This window comes from Mycteria americana, unplaced genomic scaffold, assembly GCF_035582795.1.
Source record: "Mycteria americana isolate JAX WOST 10 ecotype Jacksonville Zoo and Gardens unplaced genomic scaffold, USCA_MyAme_1.0 Scaffold_124, whole genome shotgun sequence".
NCBI lineage: Eukaryota > Metazoa > Chordata > Aves > Ciconiiformes > Ciconiidae > Mycteria > Mycteria americana.
The window spans coordinates 27,867-47,068 of record NW_027445464.1 but is presented as its reverse complement, the minus strand read 5'-3'; the positions used below and the strand labels follow the sequence as shown (position 1 = coordinate 47,068).

The following is a 19,202-nucleotide window of genomic DNA, read 5'->3' as shown; positions in this document are numbered from 1 at the left end:
ACGGCTAGGTGGGTGACACCAGGGCCAGGCAGGTGACACCAGGGGCCACATGGGTGACACCATGAAGCACATAGGTGACACAGGGGCCAGGCTGGTGACACCGAGGGCCACATGGGTGACACCAGGGCCAAGTAGGAAACACCAGGGGCCAGGCAGGTGACACCAGGGGCCATGTGGGTGACACCAGGGCCAAGTAGGAAACACCAGGGGCCAGGTGGGTGACACCAGGGCCAGGCAGGTGACACCAGGGGCCAGGTGGGTGACACCAGGGGCCAAGCAGGTGACACCAGGGGCCAGGTGGGTGACACCATGAAGCACATAGGTGACACAGGGGCCAAGGGGGAGACACCAGGGGCCATGTGGGTGACACCAGGGGCCAGGTGGGTGACACCAGGGCCAAGCAGGAAACACCAGGGGCCAGGCGGGTGACACCAGGGGCCAGGCGGGTGACACCAGGGCCAGGCGGGTGACACCAGGGCCAGGCGAGAGCGCCCTCACCTCCTTGTAGAGGGAGTAGAGGAAGACGATGGTCTGGATGGTCTTGCCCAGCCCCATCTCGTCGGCCAGGATGGTGTCGGTGCTCTGGGCCCAGGAGAAGCGCAGCCAGTTCAGCCCCTCCAGCTGGTAGAGGTGCAGGGTGCCGCCCGTCGCCGTGATGAACCGCGGCTGCGTCTCGTACTTCACCGTCGGCTGCCGGGGTGGGGAAGGGCGTCAGCGGGTGGGGAAGGGCATCAGCAGGTGGGGAAGGGTGTTGGGGGTGGGGAAGGGTGTCGGGGGTGGGGAAGGGTATCAGGGGATGGGGAAGGGTGTCAGCGGGTGGGGAAGGGCGTCGGGGGGGGGAAGGGTATCAGGGGATGGGGAAGGGTGTCAGCGGGTGGGGAAGGGCGTCAGGGGATGGGGAAGGGTGTCAGCGGGTGGGGAACGGTGTCAGGGGATGGGGAAGGGCGTCAGGGGATGGGGAAGGGTGTCAGCGGGTGGGGAAGGGTGTCAGCGGGTGGGGAAGGGCGTCAGGGGATGGGGAAGGGCGTCAGGGGGTGGGGAAGGGCGTCAGGGGGTGGGGAAGGGTGTCAGGGGATGGGGAACGGTGTCAGGGGGTGGGGAAGGGCGTCAGGGGATGGGGAAGGGTGTCAGCGGGTGGGGAAGGGCGTCAGGGGATGGGGAAGGGCGTCAGGGGATGGGGAAGGGCGTCAGGGGATGGGGAAGGGTGTCAGCGGGTGGGGAAGGGTGTCAGGGGATGGGGAAGGGCGTCAGGGGATGGGGAAGGGTGTCAGCGGGTGGGGAAGGGCGTCAGGGGATGGGGAAGGGTGTCAGCGGGTGGGGAAGGGTGTCAGGGGATGGGGAAGGGCGTCAGGGGATGGGGAAGGGTGTCAGCGGGTGGGGAAGGGTGTCAGCGGGTGGGGAAGGGCGTCAGGGGGTGGGGAAGGGCGTCAGGGGGTGGGGAAGGGTGTCAGGGGATGGGGAACGGTGTCAGGGGGTGGGGAAGGGCGTCAGGGGATGGGGAAGGGTGTCAGCGGGTGGGGAAGGGCGTCAGGGGATGGGGAAGGGCGTCAGGGGATGGGGAAGGGCGTCAGGGGGTGGGGAAGGGTATCAGGGGATGGGGAAGGGTGTCAGCGGGTGGGGAAGGGTGTCAGGGGATGGGGAACGGTGTCAGGGGGTGGGGAAGGGCGTCAGGGGGTGGGGAAGGGTGTCAGGGGGTGGGGAAGGGTGTCAGCGGGTGGGGGACCCAGGCGTCAGGGCCGCCCAACCCCCCCATGGACACCCCCCCCCCCCCAGAGGGGTTAGTAATGATGTGGAGGTGCTGGGGGACCCAGGGGTCTGGGGAGGGGACCCCAGGGTCCGTGGGGGGCACCCAGGGGTCTGGGGAGGGGACCCCAGGGTCCATGGGGGGGACCCAGGCACCCAGGGGACCCCAGGGTCTGTGGGGGGCACCCAGGGGTCTGGGGAGGGGACCCAAGGGTCCATGGGGGGGACCCAGGCATCCAGGGGACCCCAGGGTCCATGAGGGGCACCCAGGGGTCTGGGGAGGGGACCCAAGGGTCCATGGGGGGGGGACCCAAGCATTCATGGGGGGGACCCAGGCTTCCAGGGGACCCCAGGGTCTGTGGGGGGCACCCAGGGGTCTGGGGAGGGGACCCCAGGGTCCATGGGGGGGACCCAGGCATCCAGGGGGGGACCCAGGCATCCAGGGGACCCCAGGGTCCATGAGGGGGACCCAGGGGTCTGGGGAGGGGACCCAAGGGTCCATGGGGGGGGACCCAAGCATTCATGGGGGGGACCCAGGCTTCCAGGGGACCCCAGGGTCCATGAGGGGGACCCAGGGGTCTGGGGAGGGGACCCAAGGGTCCATGGGGGGGAGGACCCAAGCATTCATGGGGGGGACCCAGGCTTCCAGGGGACCCCAGGGTCTGTGGGGGGCACCCAGGGGTCTGGGGAGGGGACCCTAGGGTCCATGGGGGGGGATCCAGGCATCTGGGGGGGGACCCAGGTGTCCGGAGGACTCAAGGGCCCAATGGGAGGGGTGGGGGGACACCCAGGGGTGCGGGGACACCCAAGCTTCTCGGGGGACGCAGGGGTCCGGGCACTCACGTCGTTGGTGGGGGAGTCGGGGGGTCCCTCCCCCGGCGACTCCTTCTTCTTCTTCTTGTAGCGCCGGGGCTGGGCCGGGTCCTCCCCCATGAACACCTCCCTGGGGACACGGCGGGGACAGGGACACAGGGGGGACACAAGGACATGGGGACACCGGGGGGGACAGGATACGAGGGGGATGCAGGAATATGGGGGGACGTGGGGACACAGAGGGAGACAGGGACACCGTGGGGGACACGGGGACATGGAGGGACATGAAGACATGGGGGGGACAGAGGGACATCAGGAGGGATGGGGACATGGAAGGGGACACAGGGACACCGGGAGGGGACAGGGACATGGGGGGGACACAGGGACACCGGGAGGGGACAGGGACATGGGGGGGACACAGGGACATCAGGAGGGATGGGGACATGGAAGGGGACACAGGGACAATGGGAGGGGACAGGGACATGGGGGGGACACAGGGACATCAGGAGGGATGGGGACATGGAAGGGGACACAGGGACACCGGGAGGGGACGGGGACATGGAAGGGGACACAGGGACACCGGGAGGGGACAGGGACATGGGGGGGACACAGGGACATCAGGAGGGATGGGGACACGGAAGGGGACACAGGGACACCGGGAGGGGACAGGGACATGGGGGGGACACAGGGACGTGGATGGGACAGGGGACGCGTGCAGACACGAGGACATGGGGACAACACAGGGACACGTGGCAGCGTGAGGACATCGGGGGACTCATGGGGACACGGGGGCACACAGCCAGTAGGCATGTCCCCATGTCCCCCGTGTCCCTGTGTCCCCCCGTGTCCCCGTACCCCCAGCCTCACTGGTGCTTGCAGTAGGCACGTCCCATGTCCCCATGTCCCCCCATGTCCCCCCCCCGTCCCCCTGTCCCCCCATGCCCCTCACCAGTGCTTCCAGTAGACCTGTCCCCGTGTCCCCCCATGTCCCCCCCGTCCCCCCATGTCCCCATGTCCCCCCCTGTCCCCCCCATCCCCATGTCCCTCACCGGTGCTTCCAGTAGGCATGTCCCCATGTCCCCCCCTGTCCCCCCGTGTCCCCATGTCCCTCACTGGTGCTTCCAGTAGGCATGTCCCCATGTCCCCCCCGTCCCCCCATGTCCCCATGTCCCCCCCTGTCCCCCCGTGTCCCCATGTCCCTCACCGGTGCTTCCAGTAGGCATGTCCCCATGTCCCCCCCGTCCCCCCGTCCCCCCGTGTCCCCCCCTGTCCCCCCGTGTCCCCATGTCCCTCACCGGTGCTTCCAGTAGGCATGTCCCCATGTCCCCCCCGTCCCCCCGTGTCCCCCCCTGTCCCCCCGTGTCCCCATGTCCCTCACCGGTGCTTCCAGTAGGCCAGCTTGTGGAGGTCGTAGTCGGGGATGGGCATCTCGTCCTCCTCCCAGGTGGCCTGGTCGTAGGGCAGGTCCCGCCACTTCACCAGGTAGTGGTACTGCCCCTTCCGGTCCACGCTGCGCGGCACGCCGTCACCACGCCGTCACGCCCCGCACCGGGCACCCGGGGGACACCGGGCACCGGGGGGGGCAATGGGCACCCGGGGGACACCGGGCACTGCAGGGACACCGGGCACCCAGGGGACAACAGGCATCACGGGGACAATGGGCACCCACGGGACATCGAGCATCACGGGGACACCGGTCATCGCGGGGACACTGGGCACCCAGGGGACAACAGGCACCCAGGGGACAATGGGCACTGCGGGGACACTGGGCATCACAGGGACACCGGGCATCACGGGGACATCAGGCACCCAGGGGACACCAGGCATCACAGGGGACAACAGGCATCCAGGGGACAATGGGCATCACGGGGACACCGGGCAGCCAGGGGACACCAAGCATCATGGGGACACCGGACACTGCAGGGACAATGGGCACCCAGGGGACAATGGGCATCATGGGGACACCTGGCATCACAGGGACAACGGGCACCCAGGGGACAATGGGCACTGTGGGGACACCGAGCATCACGGGGACACTGGGCACCCAGGGGACACCAGGAATCATGGGGACAATGAGCACTGTGGGGACACTGGGCACCCAGGAGACAACAGGCACTATGGGGACAATGGGCACCCAGGGGACACCAAGCATCACAGGGACAACAAGCATCATGGGGACACCGGACACTGCAGGGACACCGGGCACCCAGGGGACACCGGGCACCCAGGGGACACCAAGCATCATGGGGACACCGGACACTGCAGGGACACCGGGCACCCAGGGGACAATGGGCACTGCAGGGACACCGGGCACCCAGGGGACAATGGGCACTGTGGGGACACCGGGCACTGCGGGGACAATGGGCATCATGGGGACACTGGGCACCCAGGGGACACCAAGCATCACAGGGACAACAAGCACCCAGGGGACAATGGGCACTGCAGGGACAATGGGCATCACGGGGACACCGGGCAGCCAGGGGACACCAAGCATCATGGGGACACCGGACACTGCAGGGACAATGGGCACCCAGGGGACAATGGGCATCATGGGGACACCTGGCATCACAGGGACAACGGGCACCCAGGGGACAATGGGCACTGTGGGGACACCGAGCATCACGGGGACACTGGGCACCCAGGGGACACCAGGAATCATGGGGACAATGAGCACTGTGGGGACACTGGGCACCCAGGAGACAACAGGCACTATGGGGACAATGGGCACCCAGGGGACACCAAGCATCACAGGGACAACAAGCATCATGGGGACACCGGACACTGCAGGGACACCGGGCACCCAGGGGACACCAGGCACCCAGGGGACACCAAGCATCATGGGGACACCGGACACTGCAGGGACACCGGGCACCCAGGGGACAATGGGCACTGCAGGGACACCGGGCACCCAGGGGACAATGGGCACTGTGGGGACACCGGGCACTGCGGGGACAATGGGCATCATGGGGACACTGGGCACCCAGGGGACACCAAGCATCACAGGGACAACAAGCACCCAGGGGACAATGGGCACTGCAGGGACAATGGGCATCACGGGGACACCGGGCACCCAGGGGACACTGGGCACCCAGGGGACACCAAGCATCATGGGGACACCAGACACTGCAGGGACAACAGGCACCCAGGGGAGAATGGGCACCCAGGGGACAACAGGCGCTATGGGGACAACAGGCACCCAGGGGACACCAGGCATCACAGGGACAACAGGCACCCAGGGGACAATGGGCACTGCAGGGACAATGGGCATCACGGGGACACCGGGCACCCAGGGGACACCACGCATCATGGGGACACCGGACACTGCAGGGACAACGGGCATCCAGGGGACAATGGGCACTGCGGGGACACCGGGCACTGTGGGGACACCGGGCACCCAGGGGACAATGCGCATCACGGGGACACTGGGCACCCAGGGGACAATGGGCACTGTGGGGACACCGAGCATCACGGGGACAGTGGGCACCCAGGGGACAATGGGCACTGTGGGGACAATGGGCATCATGGGGACACTGGGCACCCAGGGGACAATGGGCACTGTGGGGACACCGAGCATCACGGGGACACTGGGCACCCAGGGGACAATGGGCACTGTGGGGACAATGGGCATCACGGGGACACTGGGCACCCAGGGGACAATGGGCACTGTGGGGACACCGAGCATCACGGGGACAGTGGGCACCCAGGGGACAATTGACACCGGTGGGCAACAGGCATCGCGGGGACACCGGGCACCCAAGGGGGACAAAAGCATCCAGGGGACACTGGGCACCGCAGGGACAACGGGAACAGCGGGGACACTGGGCTCCCAGGGGGACACCAGGCACCCGCGGACAGCTGGCACCCAGGGACACCGGGCACCCCTGGGGACACAGAGCCCCCTGGGTGACAGCAGGCACCTATGGGGACACTGGGCACCCACGGGTGACAGCAGGCACCCATGGGGACACCGGGCACCCCAAGGGACACGGGGACAGCCAGGAGCAATGCAGGGCCAGGCGGGGGTTGCCACGTGCCACCAGGGTGTGGGTGACAGTGGGGGACGTGGAAGGCACCCAAGTGCCACCAGGGGTCACCCGCTGTCACCGGCATCACCAGCTGCCATCAGGGAGACACTGGGGACACGCCAGCGCAGGGGTCACCTGGGGACATGGGGTCACCTGGGGACAGGGACACACGGATGGGACACGGGGTCACCTGGGGACACGGGGTCACCTGGGGACAGGGACACATGGAGGGGACATGGAGCATCTGGGGACAGGGACACACGGATGGGACATGGGGTCACTTGGGGACAGGGACACACGGCCAAGACACAGGGTCACCTGGGGACACGGAGGGGACATAGGGTCACCTGGGGACAGGGACACCCCGACAGGACATGGGGTCACTTGGGGACAGGGACACACAGGACACGGGGTCACCTGGGGACAGGGACAAACAGGAGAGGGGTCACCTGGGGACAGGGACACCCTGCCAGGACATGGGGTCACGTGAGGACAGGGACACATGGCCGGGACAGGAGGTCACCTGGGGACAGGGACACACAGACAGGAAATGGGGTCACTGGGGCACAGGGACAGCCTGAAGGGACACGGGGTCACTTGGGGACAGTGCCCGACTGCTCCCGGGGCGGGGGGGGCACCCATGGGTGCTGGGGGTGTCCTTAGAGGACCCAAGGGTGTCCAGAGCATCCCCACGGGTGCCAGCAGTGTCCCCAAACCCCACCCAGGCGCTCCCTTGCCCCCCCTGCTGATGCCACCCATCCCCTCCCAATTTGGGGGGGCTGTGGGGGTCCCCCGGAGCCGTGTGGCACCCATGGGTGCTGGGGGTGTCCTTAGAGGGCCCAAGGGTTCCCAGAGCGTCCCCACGGGTGCCACTGGTGTCCCCAAACCCCACCCAGGCGATCCCCCCCCCATACACTGGTGGCACCCAGGCTCTCCCCATTTGGGGGGGCTGCAGGGGTTCCCCCAGTGCTGGGAGGCACCCATGGGTGCTGGGGGTGTCCTTAGAGGACCCAAGGGTGCCCAGAGCGTCCCCACGGGTGCTACTGGTGTCCCCACAGGTGCCAGCGGTGTCCCCAAACCCCAGCCAGGCGCTCCCCCGCTCCCGTGTTGATGCCACCCATCCCCTCCCAATTTGGGGGGGCTGTGGGGGTCCCCCGGAGCCGCGTGGCACCCATGGGTGCTGGGGGTGTTCTTAGAGGACCCAAGGGTGTCCAGAGCATCCCCACGGGTGCCACTGGTGTCCCCAAACCCCACCCAGGTGCTCCCCCCCCCCCCCATACACTGGTGGCACCCAGGCTCTCCCCATTTGGGGGGGCTGCAGGGGTTCCCCCAGTGCTGGGGGGCACCCATGGGTGCTGGGGGTGTCCTTAGAGGACCCAAGGGTGCCCAGAGCGTCCCCACGGGTGCCACTGGTGTCCCCACAGGTGCCAGCAGTGTCCCCAAACCCCACCCAGGCGCTCCCTTGCCCCCCCTGCTGATGCCACCCATCACCTCCCAATTTGGGGGGGCTGTGGGGGTCCCCCGGAGCCGCGTGGCACCCATGGGTGCTGGGGGTGTCCTTAGAGGACCCAAGGGTGCCCAGAGTATCCCTACAGGTGCCACTGGTGTCCCCAAACCCCACCCAGGTGCTCCCCCCTCCCCATACACTGGTGGCACCCAGGCTCTCCCCATTTGGGGGGGCTGCAGGGGTTCCCCCAGTGCTGGGGGGCACCCATGGGTGCTGGGGGTGTCCTTAGAGGACCCAAGGGTGCCCGGAGCGTCCCCACGGGTGCCACTAGTGTCCCCACAGGTGCCAGCAGTGTCCCCAAACCCCACCCAGGCGCTCCCCCGCTCCCGTGTTGATGCCACCCATCCCCTCCCAATTTGGGGGGGCTGTGGGCGTCCCCCGGAGCCGCGTGGCACCCATGGGTGCTGCCCCACCTGTGGTTGATGATGCGGTGCACCGTCATCCACTCGGGTTTGATGCCGTAGCGGTAGAAGCGCTCCTCCATCCCCCCGAAAAGGGGGTCCCCCCCGGCCCCCCGTTTCTCGCTCTTGGGGTCGTCGTCCCCCGAGCCGTAGTCGAGGGGGGGGGGCTCGTCCATGTCGTTCTTGCGCTGGTAGTTGCGGTACATCACCAGGTGGAAGATCTCCAGCTGGGGGGACACGGGGGGGGCACCCCCAAATTAGGGGGGGGGGGGGCAAGCACACCCTCCCTCACCCCGGGCTCCTGGAATGGGGGGGGGGGGGGGCTGAGGAATGGGGGTGCTGCCCCTCTCCCCCTGCCCCGGGGGGGGGAGGAGGGGGGTGCTGCGCATGATGGCGTCCCCGAGGTGGGGATGTTGGGGGTCCCTGAGACTGGGGATCCCCCTGCTGGGGATATCGGGGTGTCCCCAGTTCTAGGGAACCCCCCCACATTGTCCCTGCTGGGGATATTGGGGTGTTCCCAGGCCTGGGGGACCCCCCCACGTCCCCCCTGCTGGGGATATTGGGGTGTCACGAGCCCCAGGCACCCCAGGTGGGGATATCGGGGTGTCCCCAAGCCTGAGGAACCCCCCCAGTTCCCCCCTGCTGGGGATATCGGGGTGTCCCCAGTTCTGGGGTCCCCCCCCCACGTCCCCCCTGCTGGGGATATCGGGGTGTCCCCAGTTCTGGGGAACCCCCCCCACATCACCCCTGCTGGGGATATTGGGGTGTCATGAGCCCCAGGCACCCCAGGTGGGGATATCGGGGTGTCCCCAAGCCTGGGGTCCCCCCCCCACGTCCCCCCTGCTGGGGATATCGGGGTGTCCCCAGTTCTGGGGAACCCCCCCACATCGTCCCTGCTGGGGATATCGGGGTGTCCCCAGTCCCAGGGACCCCCCAGGATCCCACCAGCCGGGTATATTGGGGTGTCACCAGCCCCGGCCCCCCCAAACTGGGTACCTCAGGGCCCCCAGTACCAGCCCCCCCCAAACTGGGTACATCAAGACACCCCAATATCGGGGTCCCCCCAAACTGGGTACATCAGGGCCCCCCAGTACCAGGCCCCCCCCCCACTGGGTACCTCAAGACACCCCGATATCGGGGCCCCCCGAAACTCAGTACATCAGGGCCCCCCAGTACCAAGCCCCCCCCAAAGTGGGAACCTCAGCCCCCCCCCAGTATCAGGCCCCCCCACATCAAGACACCCCGATATCAGGGTCCCCCCAAACTCGGTACATCAGGGCCCCCCAGTACCAGGCCCCCCCCACTGGGTACCTCAGCCCCCCTCAGTACCAGGCCCCCCCACACTGGGTACATCAAGACACCCCGATATCGGGGCCCCCCAAACTGGTACATCAGGGCCCCCCAGTTCCAGCCCCCCCCCCCCCACTGGGTACCCCAGCCCCCCCCCCCGGGTGCACCCCGCCACGGGGCCCCCCCGTACCTGCAGCTCCTTGATCCAGGAGCAGTGCCAGTAGGAGAGCCCCACCCACTTGACGAAGAACTCCCGCTCCGAGCGGCCCTGCAGCGCCGGGGGGGGCCCCTCGGGGGGGGCCCCGGGGGGGGCGGCCACGGGGGGGGGCGGCTCCCCCCACCGCCAGTACAGGATCTTCTGCACCCGCCCCTTCAGCACCGGGCACTGCGGGGGACAGCGGGGTTGGGGACAGCGGGGACGGCCACGGCCGAGTGTCGTGTCCCGTCCCCCCCCCGCCACACTCACAGCTGGGAGCACCCCCCCGGGGAGGGGGGAAAGGGGGGGGGGAGGCCGGTCCCCACGCCAAGGGGTGGCTGTCCCCGCTCTGTCCCCAAGGGGTGGCTGCAGTGTCCCCGTGCCGGCCACATCGCCGTGGTTGTCCTCGTCTCTGTCCCCAGCCTGGCCCTGTCCCCAGCCTCGAGCCACCCCTGTCACCACCCCTGTCCCCAGCCTGGCCCTGTCCCCATCAGGTCCCGTCCCTGTCCCCAGCCCCGAGCCGCCCCTGTCCCCACCCCTGTCCCCAGCCTGGCCCTGTCCCCATCAGGTCCCGTCCCTGTCCCCAGCCTCGAGCCGCCCCTGTCCCCACCCCTGTCCCCAGCCTGGCCCTGTCCCCATCAGGTCCCGTCCCTGTCCCCAGCCCCGAGCCGCCCCTGTCCCCACCCCTGTCCCCATCAGGTCCCGTCCCTGTCCCCAGCCTCGAGCTGCCCCTGTCCCCAGCCCTGTCCCCAGCCTGTCCCTGTCCCCATCCCTGCCCTGTCCCTGTCCCCATCAGGTCCTGTCCCTGTCCCTGTCCCCAGCGTTGAACCAGCCCTGTCCCCATCCCCATCTTGTCCCTGTCCCCAACCTTGAACCATCCCTGCCCCATCCTCTTCCTGTCCCCGTCCCCATCAGATCCTGTCCCCAACCTTGAGCCAATCCTGTCCCCATCCTCACGCTGTCCCCACACCCACCCCTGTCCCCAGGCTGTCCTGTCCCTGTCCCATCAGGTCCCTGACCAGTCCCTGTCCCTCCGTTCATCCTGTCCCCGTCCCCTCCCTGTCCCCACCAGGTCCTCCCCATGTCCCCCCCCAGAGCATTCCTGTCCCATGCCCTCCATGTCCCTGTCCCCACCAGGTTCATGTCCCTTCCCTGTCCCCATCTTCTCCATGTCCCATCCCCACCAGGTCCCTGTCCCATCCTCACCAGGTCCCGTCCCCATCCCTGTCCCTGTCCCATCCCCCTCCTCTCCCTGTCCCCATCAGGTCCCTGTCCTGTCCCCAACCCTGTCCCCATCCCATGCTCATCTCCTCCATGTCCCATCCCCATCCATGTCCCCATCCCCACCAGCTCTGTCTTTGTCCCCATCCCTGTCCCATCCCCATCCTCTCCCTGTCCCCACCAGGTCCCTATCCTGTCCCCACCCATGTCCCATCCTTGTCCCCGTCCCCACCAGGTCCCTGTCCCCATCCCCACCCATGTCCCATCCCCGTCCCTGTCCCCATCCCCACCCATGTCCCATCCCCGTCCCTGTCCCCACCAGGTCCCTGTCCCATTCCCACCCATGTCCCATCCCTGTCCCCGTCCCCACCAGGTCCCTGTCCCATCCTCACCCATGTCCCATCCCTGTCCCCATCCCCACCAGGTCACTGTCCCATCCCCACCCATGTCCCCACCAGGTCCCTGTCCCCGTCCCCACCAGGTCACTGTGCCATCCCCACCCATGTCCCATCCCTGTCCCTGTCCCCAACCATGTCCCATCCCTGTCCCCGTCCCCACCAGGTCACTGTGCCATCCCCACCCATGTCCCATCCCTGTCCCTGTCCCCACCAGGTCCCTATCCTGTCCCCACCCATGTCCCATCCCTGTCCCCGTCCCCACCAGGTCCCTATCCTGTCCCCACCCATGTCCCATCCCCGTCCCTGTCCCCACCAGGTCCCTGTCCCCATCCCCACCCATGTCCCATCCCCGTCCCTGTCCCCACCAGGTCCCTGTCCCATTCCCACCCATGTCCCATCCCTGTCCCTGTCCCCACCAGGTCCCTGTCCCCACCCCCACCCACGTCCCATCCCTGTCCCCGTCCCCACCAGGTCACTGTCCCATCCCCACCCATGTCCCCACCAGGTCCTTCTCCCATCCCCACCCATGTCCCATCCCCACCCATGTCCCCTCCCTCTCCGGTCCCCACCAGGTCCCCGTGTCCCCGTGTCCCCGTACCGTGCAGCGGGGACAGAGCCACTCGCCGTTGGGGACCTCGGGCAGGGGGGGGTTGAGGCAGTGGATGTGGTAGGAGGAGACGCAGGCGTCGCAGCAGAGCAGCTCCCCCCCGTCCTTGCACACCCGGCAGTACTCCATGTGGTCGTCCTCCTCCTCCTTCTCCCCTTCCTCCTCCTCCTCCTCTTCCTCCTCCTCCTCCTCCTTCGCTTCCCACTGCACCCCCTCCTTCTCCTGAGCAACACCCCGCGTCAGGCAGCCCCAACCTCCGGGGGACGCCCCCAAAACAGCACCCAGGGACCCCGAACCTCCCGGGGACACCCTGAGGGACACCCAGCCTCCTGGGGATGACTGTCAGGGACACCCAACCTCCGGGGGACACCCCCAAAACAGCACCCAGGGACCCCAAACCTCCCAGGGACACCCTGAGGGACACCCAACCTCCTGGAGACACCCCCAAAACAGCACCCAGGGACCCCGAACTTCCCAGGGACACCCTGAGGGACACCCAACCTCCTGGGGCACCCCCAAAACTGCACCCAGGGACCCCAAACCTCCTGGAAACAGCCTCAAAACTGCACCCAGAGACACCCAACCTCCTGGAGACACCCCCAAAACAGCACCCAGGGACCCCGAACTTCCCAGGGACACCCTGAGGGACACCCAACCTCTGGGGGACGTCCCCAAAACAGCACCCAGGGACCCCAAGCCTCCCGGGGACACCCTGAGAGACACCCAACCTCCTGGGGACACCCCAAAACAGCACCCAGGGACCCCAAACCTCCTGGGGACACCATGAGGGACACCCAAACCTCCTGGGGATGCCTCTCAGGGACACCCAACCTCCTGGGGCACCCCCAAAACAGCACCCAGGGACCCCAAACCTCCTGGGGCACCCCCAAAACAGCACCCAGGGACCCCAAAGCTCCCAGGGACACCGTGAGGGACACCCAACCTCCTGGGGATGGCTCCCAGAGACACTCAAACCTCCTGGGGACACCCCAAAACTGCACCCAGGGACCCCAAACTTCCTGGGGACAACCCCAAAACTGCACCCAGAGACACCCAAACCTCCTGGGGACACCCCCAAAACTGCACCCAGGGAGTCCAAACCTCCTGGGGACACCATGAGGGACACCCAAACCTCCTGAAGACACCTCCATGGACCCCCAAACCTCCCCAAGGACTCCTAAAGCCCCCCCAGGGACCCCCAAACCCCCTAGAGAATGCCCCAACCCACACCAGGGGCCTTCAAACTGCCCCCAGGATCCCCCTAGGGACCCCCAAACTCCCTGCAGGGACCCCCTAGGAACACCCAAACACCCTCAGGGACCACCAAAACCCCCAGGGACCCCCAACCCCCCCAGCATCCCCCTAGGGACCCCCAAACCCCCTATGGGAACCCCCTAGGAACACCCAAACCCCCTCAGGGATCACCAACCCCCCCCCCCCCAGGGACCCCCAACCCCCCCCCAGGATCCCCCTAGGGACCCCCAAACTCCCTGCAGGGACCGCCTAGGAACACCCAAACACCCTCAGGGACCACCAAAACCCCCCCAGGGACCCCCAACCCCCCCAGCATCCCCCTAGGGACCCCCAAACCCCCACAGGGACCCCCAAACCACCACCCAGATCCCTCCAGGGACCCTCAAACCCCCTCCGGGGACCCCCTAGGAATGCCCAAACCCCCTCAGGGATCACCAAACCCCCCCCAGGGACCCCCCAACCCCCCCAGGATCCCCCTAGGGACCCCCAAACCCCCACAGGGACCCCCAAACCACCACCCAGATCCCTCCAGGGACCCTCAAACCCCCTCCGGGGACCCCCTAGGAATGCCCAAACCCCCTCAGGGATCACCAACCCCCCCCCAGGGACCCCCCAACCCCCCCAGGATCCCCCTAGGGACCCCCAAACCCTGCATGAAACTCTCCCAGGGACCCACCAACGATCTCTAAAGCCCCCTAGAGACCCCCACCTCCCCCCCAGGATCCCCCTAGGGACCCCCAAACCCCCTACGGGGACCCCCTAGGAACACCCAAACCCCTCAGGGACCCCCAACCCCCCCAGGATCCCCCTAGGGACCCCCAAACCCTGCATGAAACTCCCCCAGGGACCCACCAACGATCTCTAAAGCCCCCCAAACTCCCTGCAGGGACCCCCTAGGAACACCCAAACACCCTCAGGGACCACCAAAACCCCCCCAGGGACCCCCAACCCCCCCAGGATCCCCCTAGGGACCCCCAAACCCTGCATGAAACTCCCCCAGGGACCCACCAACGATCTCTAAAGCCCCCCAAACCCTGCAGGGACCACCTAGGAACACCCAAACACCCTCAGGGACCACCAAAACCCCCCCAGGGACCCCCAACCCACCCAGGATCCCCCTAGGGACCCCCAAACCCCCTGTGGGGACCCCCCTAGGAATGCCCAAACCCGCTCAGGGACCACCAAACTCTCCCAGGGACCCCTCTAGGAAGCCCCAAACCCTCAAGGAAACCCCCCAGGGACCCCCCCCCCAAGCCCCCCCCCCCATCCCGCAGCTCACGCAGTGGGGGCAGCTCCAGCGTCCCTCGGGCGCGCGGTCGAGCTCGGGGTCGAGGCAGACGAGGTGGTAGGCGCGGGGGCAGGTGTCGCAGAGGATGATCTCCCCGCCCTGCTGGCACACCTCGCAGTAGTCCTGGTGGTCCGTCTCGTAGCCGTCCCCCTCCTCCTCCGGCCCCGGGCCTGCGGGGATGCCACGCACCGCCCGCTGCCACCCGGATTGATGGGGGGGGGGGGGGGGGGTTGTGGGGGGGCGGGGATGGGGGGCGGGGGGCGCCGGAGACAGGGGGATGGGGGGCACTGGGGATGGGGACATGGGGGCACTGGGGGACGGGGACATGGGAGGACTGGGGGATGGGGACGCTGGGGGCACTGGGGCATGGGGACATGGGGGCACTGGGGGATGGGGACATGGGGGACGGGAGCAGGGGGACACCAAGGGACAGGGACACTGGGGGACAGGGGATGGGGACACCCAGGGATGGGGACATGGGGGCACTGGGGGCAGGGAGGCACTGGGGGACAGGGACATGGGGGGACCAGAGGATGGGGGCATGGGGACACTGGGGGCACTGGGGGATGGGGACATGGGGGCACAGGGGGCAGGGAGGCATCAGGGGACGGGGGCACTGGGGATGGGGACATGGGGACGCTGGGGATGGGGACAGCAGGCAACAGAGAGGCATTGGGGGCACTGGGGATAGGGACATAGGGGCACTGGGGATGGGGCACTGGGGGACGGGAGCAGGGGGACACCAAGGGACAGGGACGCTGGGGGACAGGGGATGTGGATACCCGGGGATGGGGGCACTGGGGATGGGGACATGGGGGCACTGGGACATGGGGGGACCAGGGGATGGGGGCAGAAAGGCACCAGGGGACGGAGGCGCTGGGGATGGGGACATGGGGACACTGGGGATGGGGACAGCGGGTGACAGGGATGCGCTGGGGGCACTGGGGATGGGGACAGCAGGGGACAGCGGCACTGGGGATTGGGACATGGGGGTGCTGGGGATGGAGCACTGGGGGACAGGAGCAGGGGGACACCAGGGGACAGGGACACTGGGGGACAGGAGATGGGGACACGGGGGATGGGGACATGGAGGTGCTGAAGGATGGGGACACGGGGGCACTGGGGACACCCAGGGATGGGGGCATAGGGGCACTGGGGATGGGGGCAGGGGGGCGTTGGGGAACGGGCACTGGGGGACAGGGACATGGGGACACCCAGGGAGGGGGGGCTGGGGCACTGGCGATGGGGGCACTGGGGACAGGGGCTGAGGGGCACCAGGGAATGGGGACATCGGGGCACCAGAGATGGGGCATTGGGACACTGGGGACGGGGACACCCAGGGCTGGGGGCACTGGGGCATGGGGACAGCAGAGGACAGGGGCACTGGGGATGGGGACACTGGGGGACAGGGTACTGGGGGGTGAGGGCACTGAGGTTGGGGACACCCAGGGACAGGGGTGCTGGGGATGGGGACATGGGGGACAGGGGCACTGGGAGCACTGGAGATGGGGACACCAGAGGACAGGGGCACTGGGGATGGGGACACCCAGGGATGGGGCCATGGGGGCACTGGGGACACCAGGGATGGGGACAGCGGGGGACAGGGGCACTAGGGATGGGGGCACTGGGACACAGGGACACCGGGGATGGGGACACCAGGGGATGGAGGCACCAGGGAGACGGGGACGCTGGGGACACCAAGGGCACTGGGTGGATGGGAGCACTGGGACACAGGGATGGGGTGGCACCAGGGACATGGGCGCTGGGGACAGCAGGGGATGGGGGCACCAGCACACCAGGGGACAGGGACACGGGGACACTGGGAAACCTGGAGGCAGGGACAGCGGGGACACCAGATACCCAGGAGAGATGGTAGGGACAGGGACGGGGACATGGGGACACCACTACACCCCTTGGAAGAAGCCAGGGGCTGGGGACCCCCCGGACGCCACCACCGACATGGGGAAGGGACCGATGACCCTGCTCAGGGGGACACCACGGGCTCGGGGACCCCGGGTGACAACTTGGGGACACTGGGGGGTGGGGTGTCTCACCGTGCGCGGGCGCCGTGCCCGTCCCCACGGGGCCGCGCTCCCGGCTGAGGCCGGCGCAGGGGGCTGCAAGGAGAGAGGGGGGGGGGACGGGGGCGTCACCCGGCGTCCCCGCCGCGGGGTCTGGGGTGGGTGGTGGTGGCACCTGGGGGCCGGTGACACTCGGGGACACTCACCCTTCTTCTTCTTGCGGCCGGGACGTCCCCGCTTGAGCTTCTTGAGGCGGGTGGTGGGGTCGGGACGGGCGGTGGCACCCAGCACCCCCGGGCTCTCGGCGTCAGACTCTTCCTCCACCTCCCCCGCGTCCTCGCTCTGCCCGGGGACAGCGGGTGACGTCGGGGACAGCGGGTGACACCAGGTGGCGTCAGAGACAGCAGGTGGCATCAGGGGACAAAGGGACATGGGGACCGGGAGACCAGGGGGTGGGGGGACAGCGAGACATGGGGGGCAGTGGCGGGATGGGGCTACGGGGTGGGGTGCCACCGCTTGGGGACACTGGGGGACAGGAGGGGACCCAGGGGTCCGAGCCGTACCGAGCTGCTCTTCTTGCGCTTGCCGCCCAGGACGCCCAGTTTGATCTTCAGCGGCGCCATCTTCCTCCCCTTCATCTTCCTCTTCAGTTCCGGCACCCGCGGGCTCTTGCTGCGCTTCTTGTGGCCGGGACCTGCAGGGGGACCCAGGCGTTCGGGGGGGGGGACGGGGACCCAGGCATCCGGGCACCCCTCCCCCAGCCCCATGAGGACCCTAGGGACCCCCCAAAGCCCCCCAGGATCCTCCTAGGGACCCCCAAACTCCTTAGGGAATGCCCCAACCCACCCCAGGGACCCCCAAACTGCCCCCAGGATCCCCCCTAGGGGTGCCAACCCCCCCCCAGGGATCCCTAAAGCCTCCCCAGGGACCCCCAAAGCCCCCCAGGATCCTCCTAGGGACCCCCAAACTCCTTAGGGAATGCCCCAACCCACCCCAGGGACCCCCAAACTGCCCCCAGGATCCCCCTAGGGATGCCCACCCCCCCCAAAGGTTCCCTAAAGCCTCCCCAGGGACCCCCAAAGACCCCCAGGATCCCCCTAGAGACCCCCCAAACTCTCCCAGGGACCACTAAAGTCCCCCCAAGGACCCCCAAAGCCCCCCAGGATCCCCCTAGAGACCCCCTAAACTCTCCTAGAGACCACTAAAGTCCCCCCAGGGACCCCCAACTCATGAGGACCCAGGCATCCAGGCACCCACACCCCAAAGTCAGGCAAGGACCCAGGCGGCTGGGGGGGGACCCAGGCATCCGGGCACCCCTCCCCCAGCCCCATGAGGACCCTAGGGACCCCCCAAAGCCCCCCAGGATCCTCCTAGGGACCCCCAAACTCCTTAGGGAATGCCCCAACCCACCCCAGGGACCCCCAAACTGCCCCCAGGATCCCCCCTAGGGATGCCCATCCCCCCCAAGGTCCCCTAAAGCCTCCCCAGGGACCCCCAAAGCCCCCCAGCATCCCCCTAGGGACCCCCCCAAACTCCCCCAGGGACCACTAAAGTCCCCCCAAGGACCCCCAAAGCCCCCCAGGATCCCCCTAGAGACCCCCCAAACTCTCCTAGAGACCACTAAAGTCCCCCCAGGGACCCCCAACTCATGACGACCCAGGCATCTGGGCACCCACTCTAGCCCAAAGTCAGGCGAGGACCCAGGCATTCGGGGTGGGGGGGGACCCAGGTGTCCGGGCACCCCCTCTCCCCAAGCCAGGCAAGGACCCAGGCGTCCGGGGGGGGGACCCAGGCATCCGGACACCCCCTCCCCAAACCCAGCAAGGACCCAGGCGTCCGGGCAGCACCCACCTTTGCCCTCCTTGGTCTTGGCCTTGCGCAGGGGGGGGGGGGGTGCCTCGGGGGCCACGGCAGCCACGGCAGCTGACACTTGCTCGGCCACGGCGGCGGCGGCGGCGGCGGCGGCGGCAGCCACGGCGGCGGCGGAGCCCTTGAAGGGGTTGTTGGCGCTGAATTCCCGCCACTTGGCCCCCAAGATGGTCATCATCTTCGACATGGGGATTTTGGGGTTCTTCTTGGCGATCAGGGGCCTGATGGGGAGAGAGGGAGGTGGGCTGGGAACCCAGGCGTCCGGGGGGGAGTAGGGGACCCCAGGCATCTAGGGGGGCACCCAGGGTCCACTGATGTTCCCCACAGGCCCCTTTCACCCCAGGGTGCCCCTGTAGCACCCCAAGGTGCTCCTGTAGCCCCTCAAGATCCTAAGACATCTCCCAATACTCAGAAGGATACACCCCCCCCGCCCAGGATGCCAGGGGCACCCCCCAGCACTCCAGGGTGCCCCCCCATTCCCCCAAGGTGTCCCCCAGCACCCTGAGATACCCTAAAAAGACCCTCACCGGCACCCTGAAGTGTCCCCCAGCACCCAGAGGGACCCTCCA

At 68.2% G+C, this 19,202-nt stretch overlaps 1 protein-coding gene across 2 annotated transcripts in view; it reads right to left on the bottom strand.

Annotated features, from left to right (window-relative positions):
* Positions 1-19,202, bottom strand: part of CHD3 (chromodomain helicase DNA binding protein 3) — a 91,417-nt gene that overhangs the window by 57,120 nt on the left and 15,095 nt on the right. Inside the window, exons 5-15 of one of the 2 annotated variants that reach the window (XM_075489314.1) lie at positions 18,616-18,854; positions 17,328-17,458; positions 16,971-17,106; positions 16,798-16,860; positions 14,735-14,913; positions 12,193-12,423; positions 9,970-10,164; positions 8,502-8,716; positions 3,935-4,066; positions 2,587-2,686; positions 499-690 (exon numbers count right to left, since the gene is read on the bottom strand). In XM_075489314.1, coding sequence (XP_075345429.1) covers positions 499-690; positions 2,587-2,686; positions 3,935-4,066; positions 8,502-8,716; positions 9,970-10,164; positions 12,193-12,423; positions 14,735-14,913; positions 16,798-16,860; positions 16,971-17,106; positions 17,328-17,458; positions 18,616-18,854 — 1,813 coding nt within the window. The remainder of the gene's footprint in view (positions 1-498; positions 691-2,586; positions 2,687-3,934; positions 4,067-8,501; positions 8,717-9,969; positions 10,165-12,192; positions 12,424-14,734; positions 14,914-16,797; positions 16,861-16,970; positions 17,107-17,327; positions 17,459-18,615; positions 18,855-19,202) is intronic. The other variant, XM_075489315.1, reaches the window with a different exon arrangement.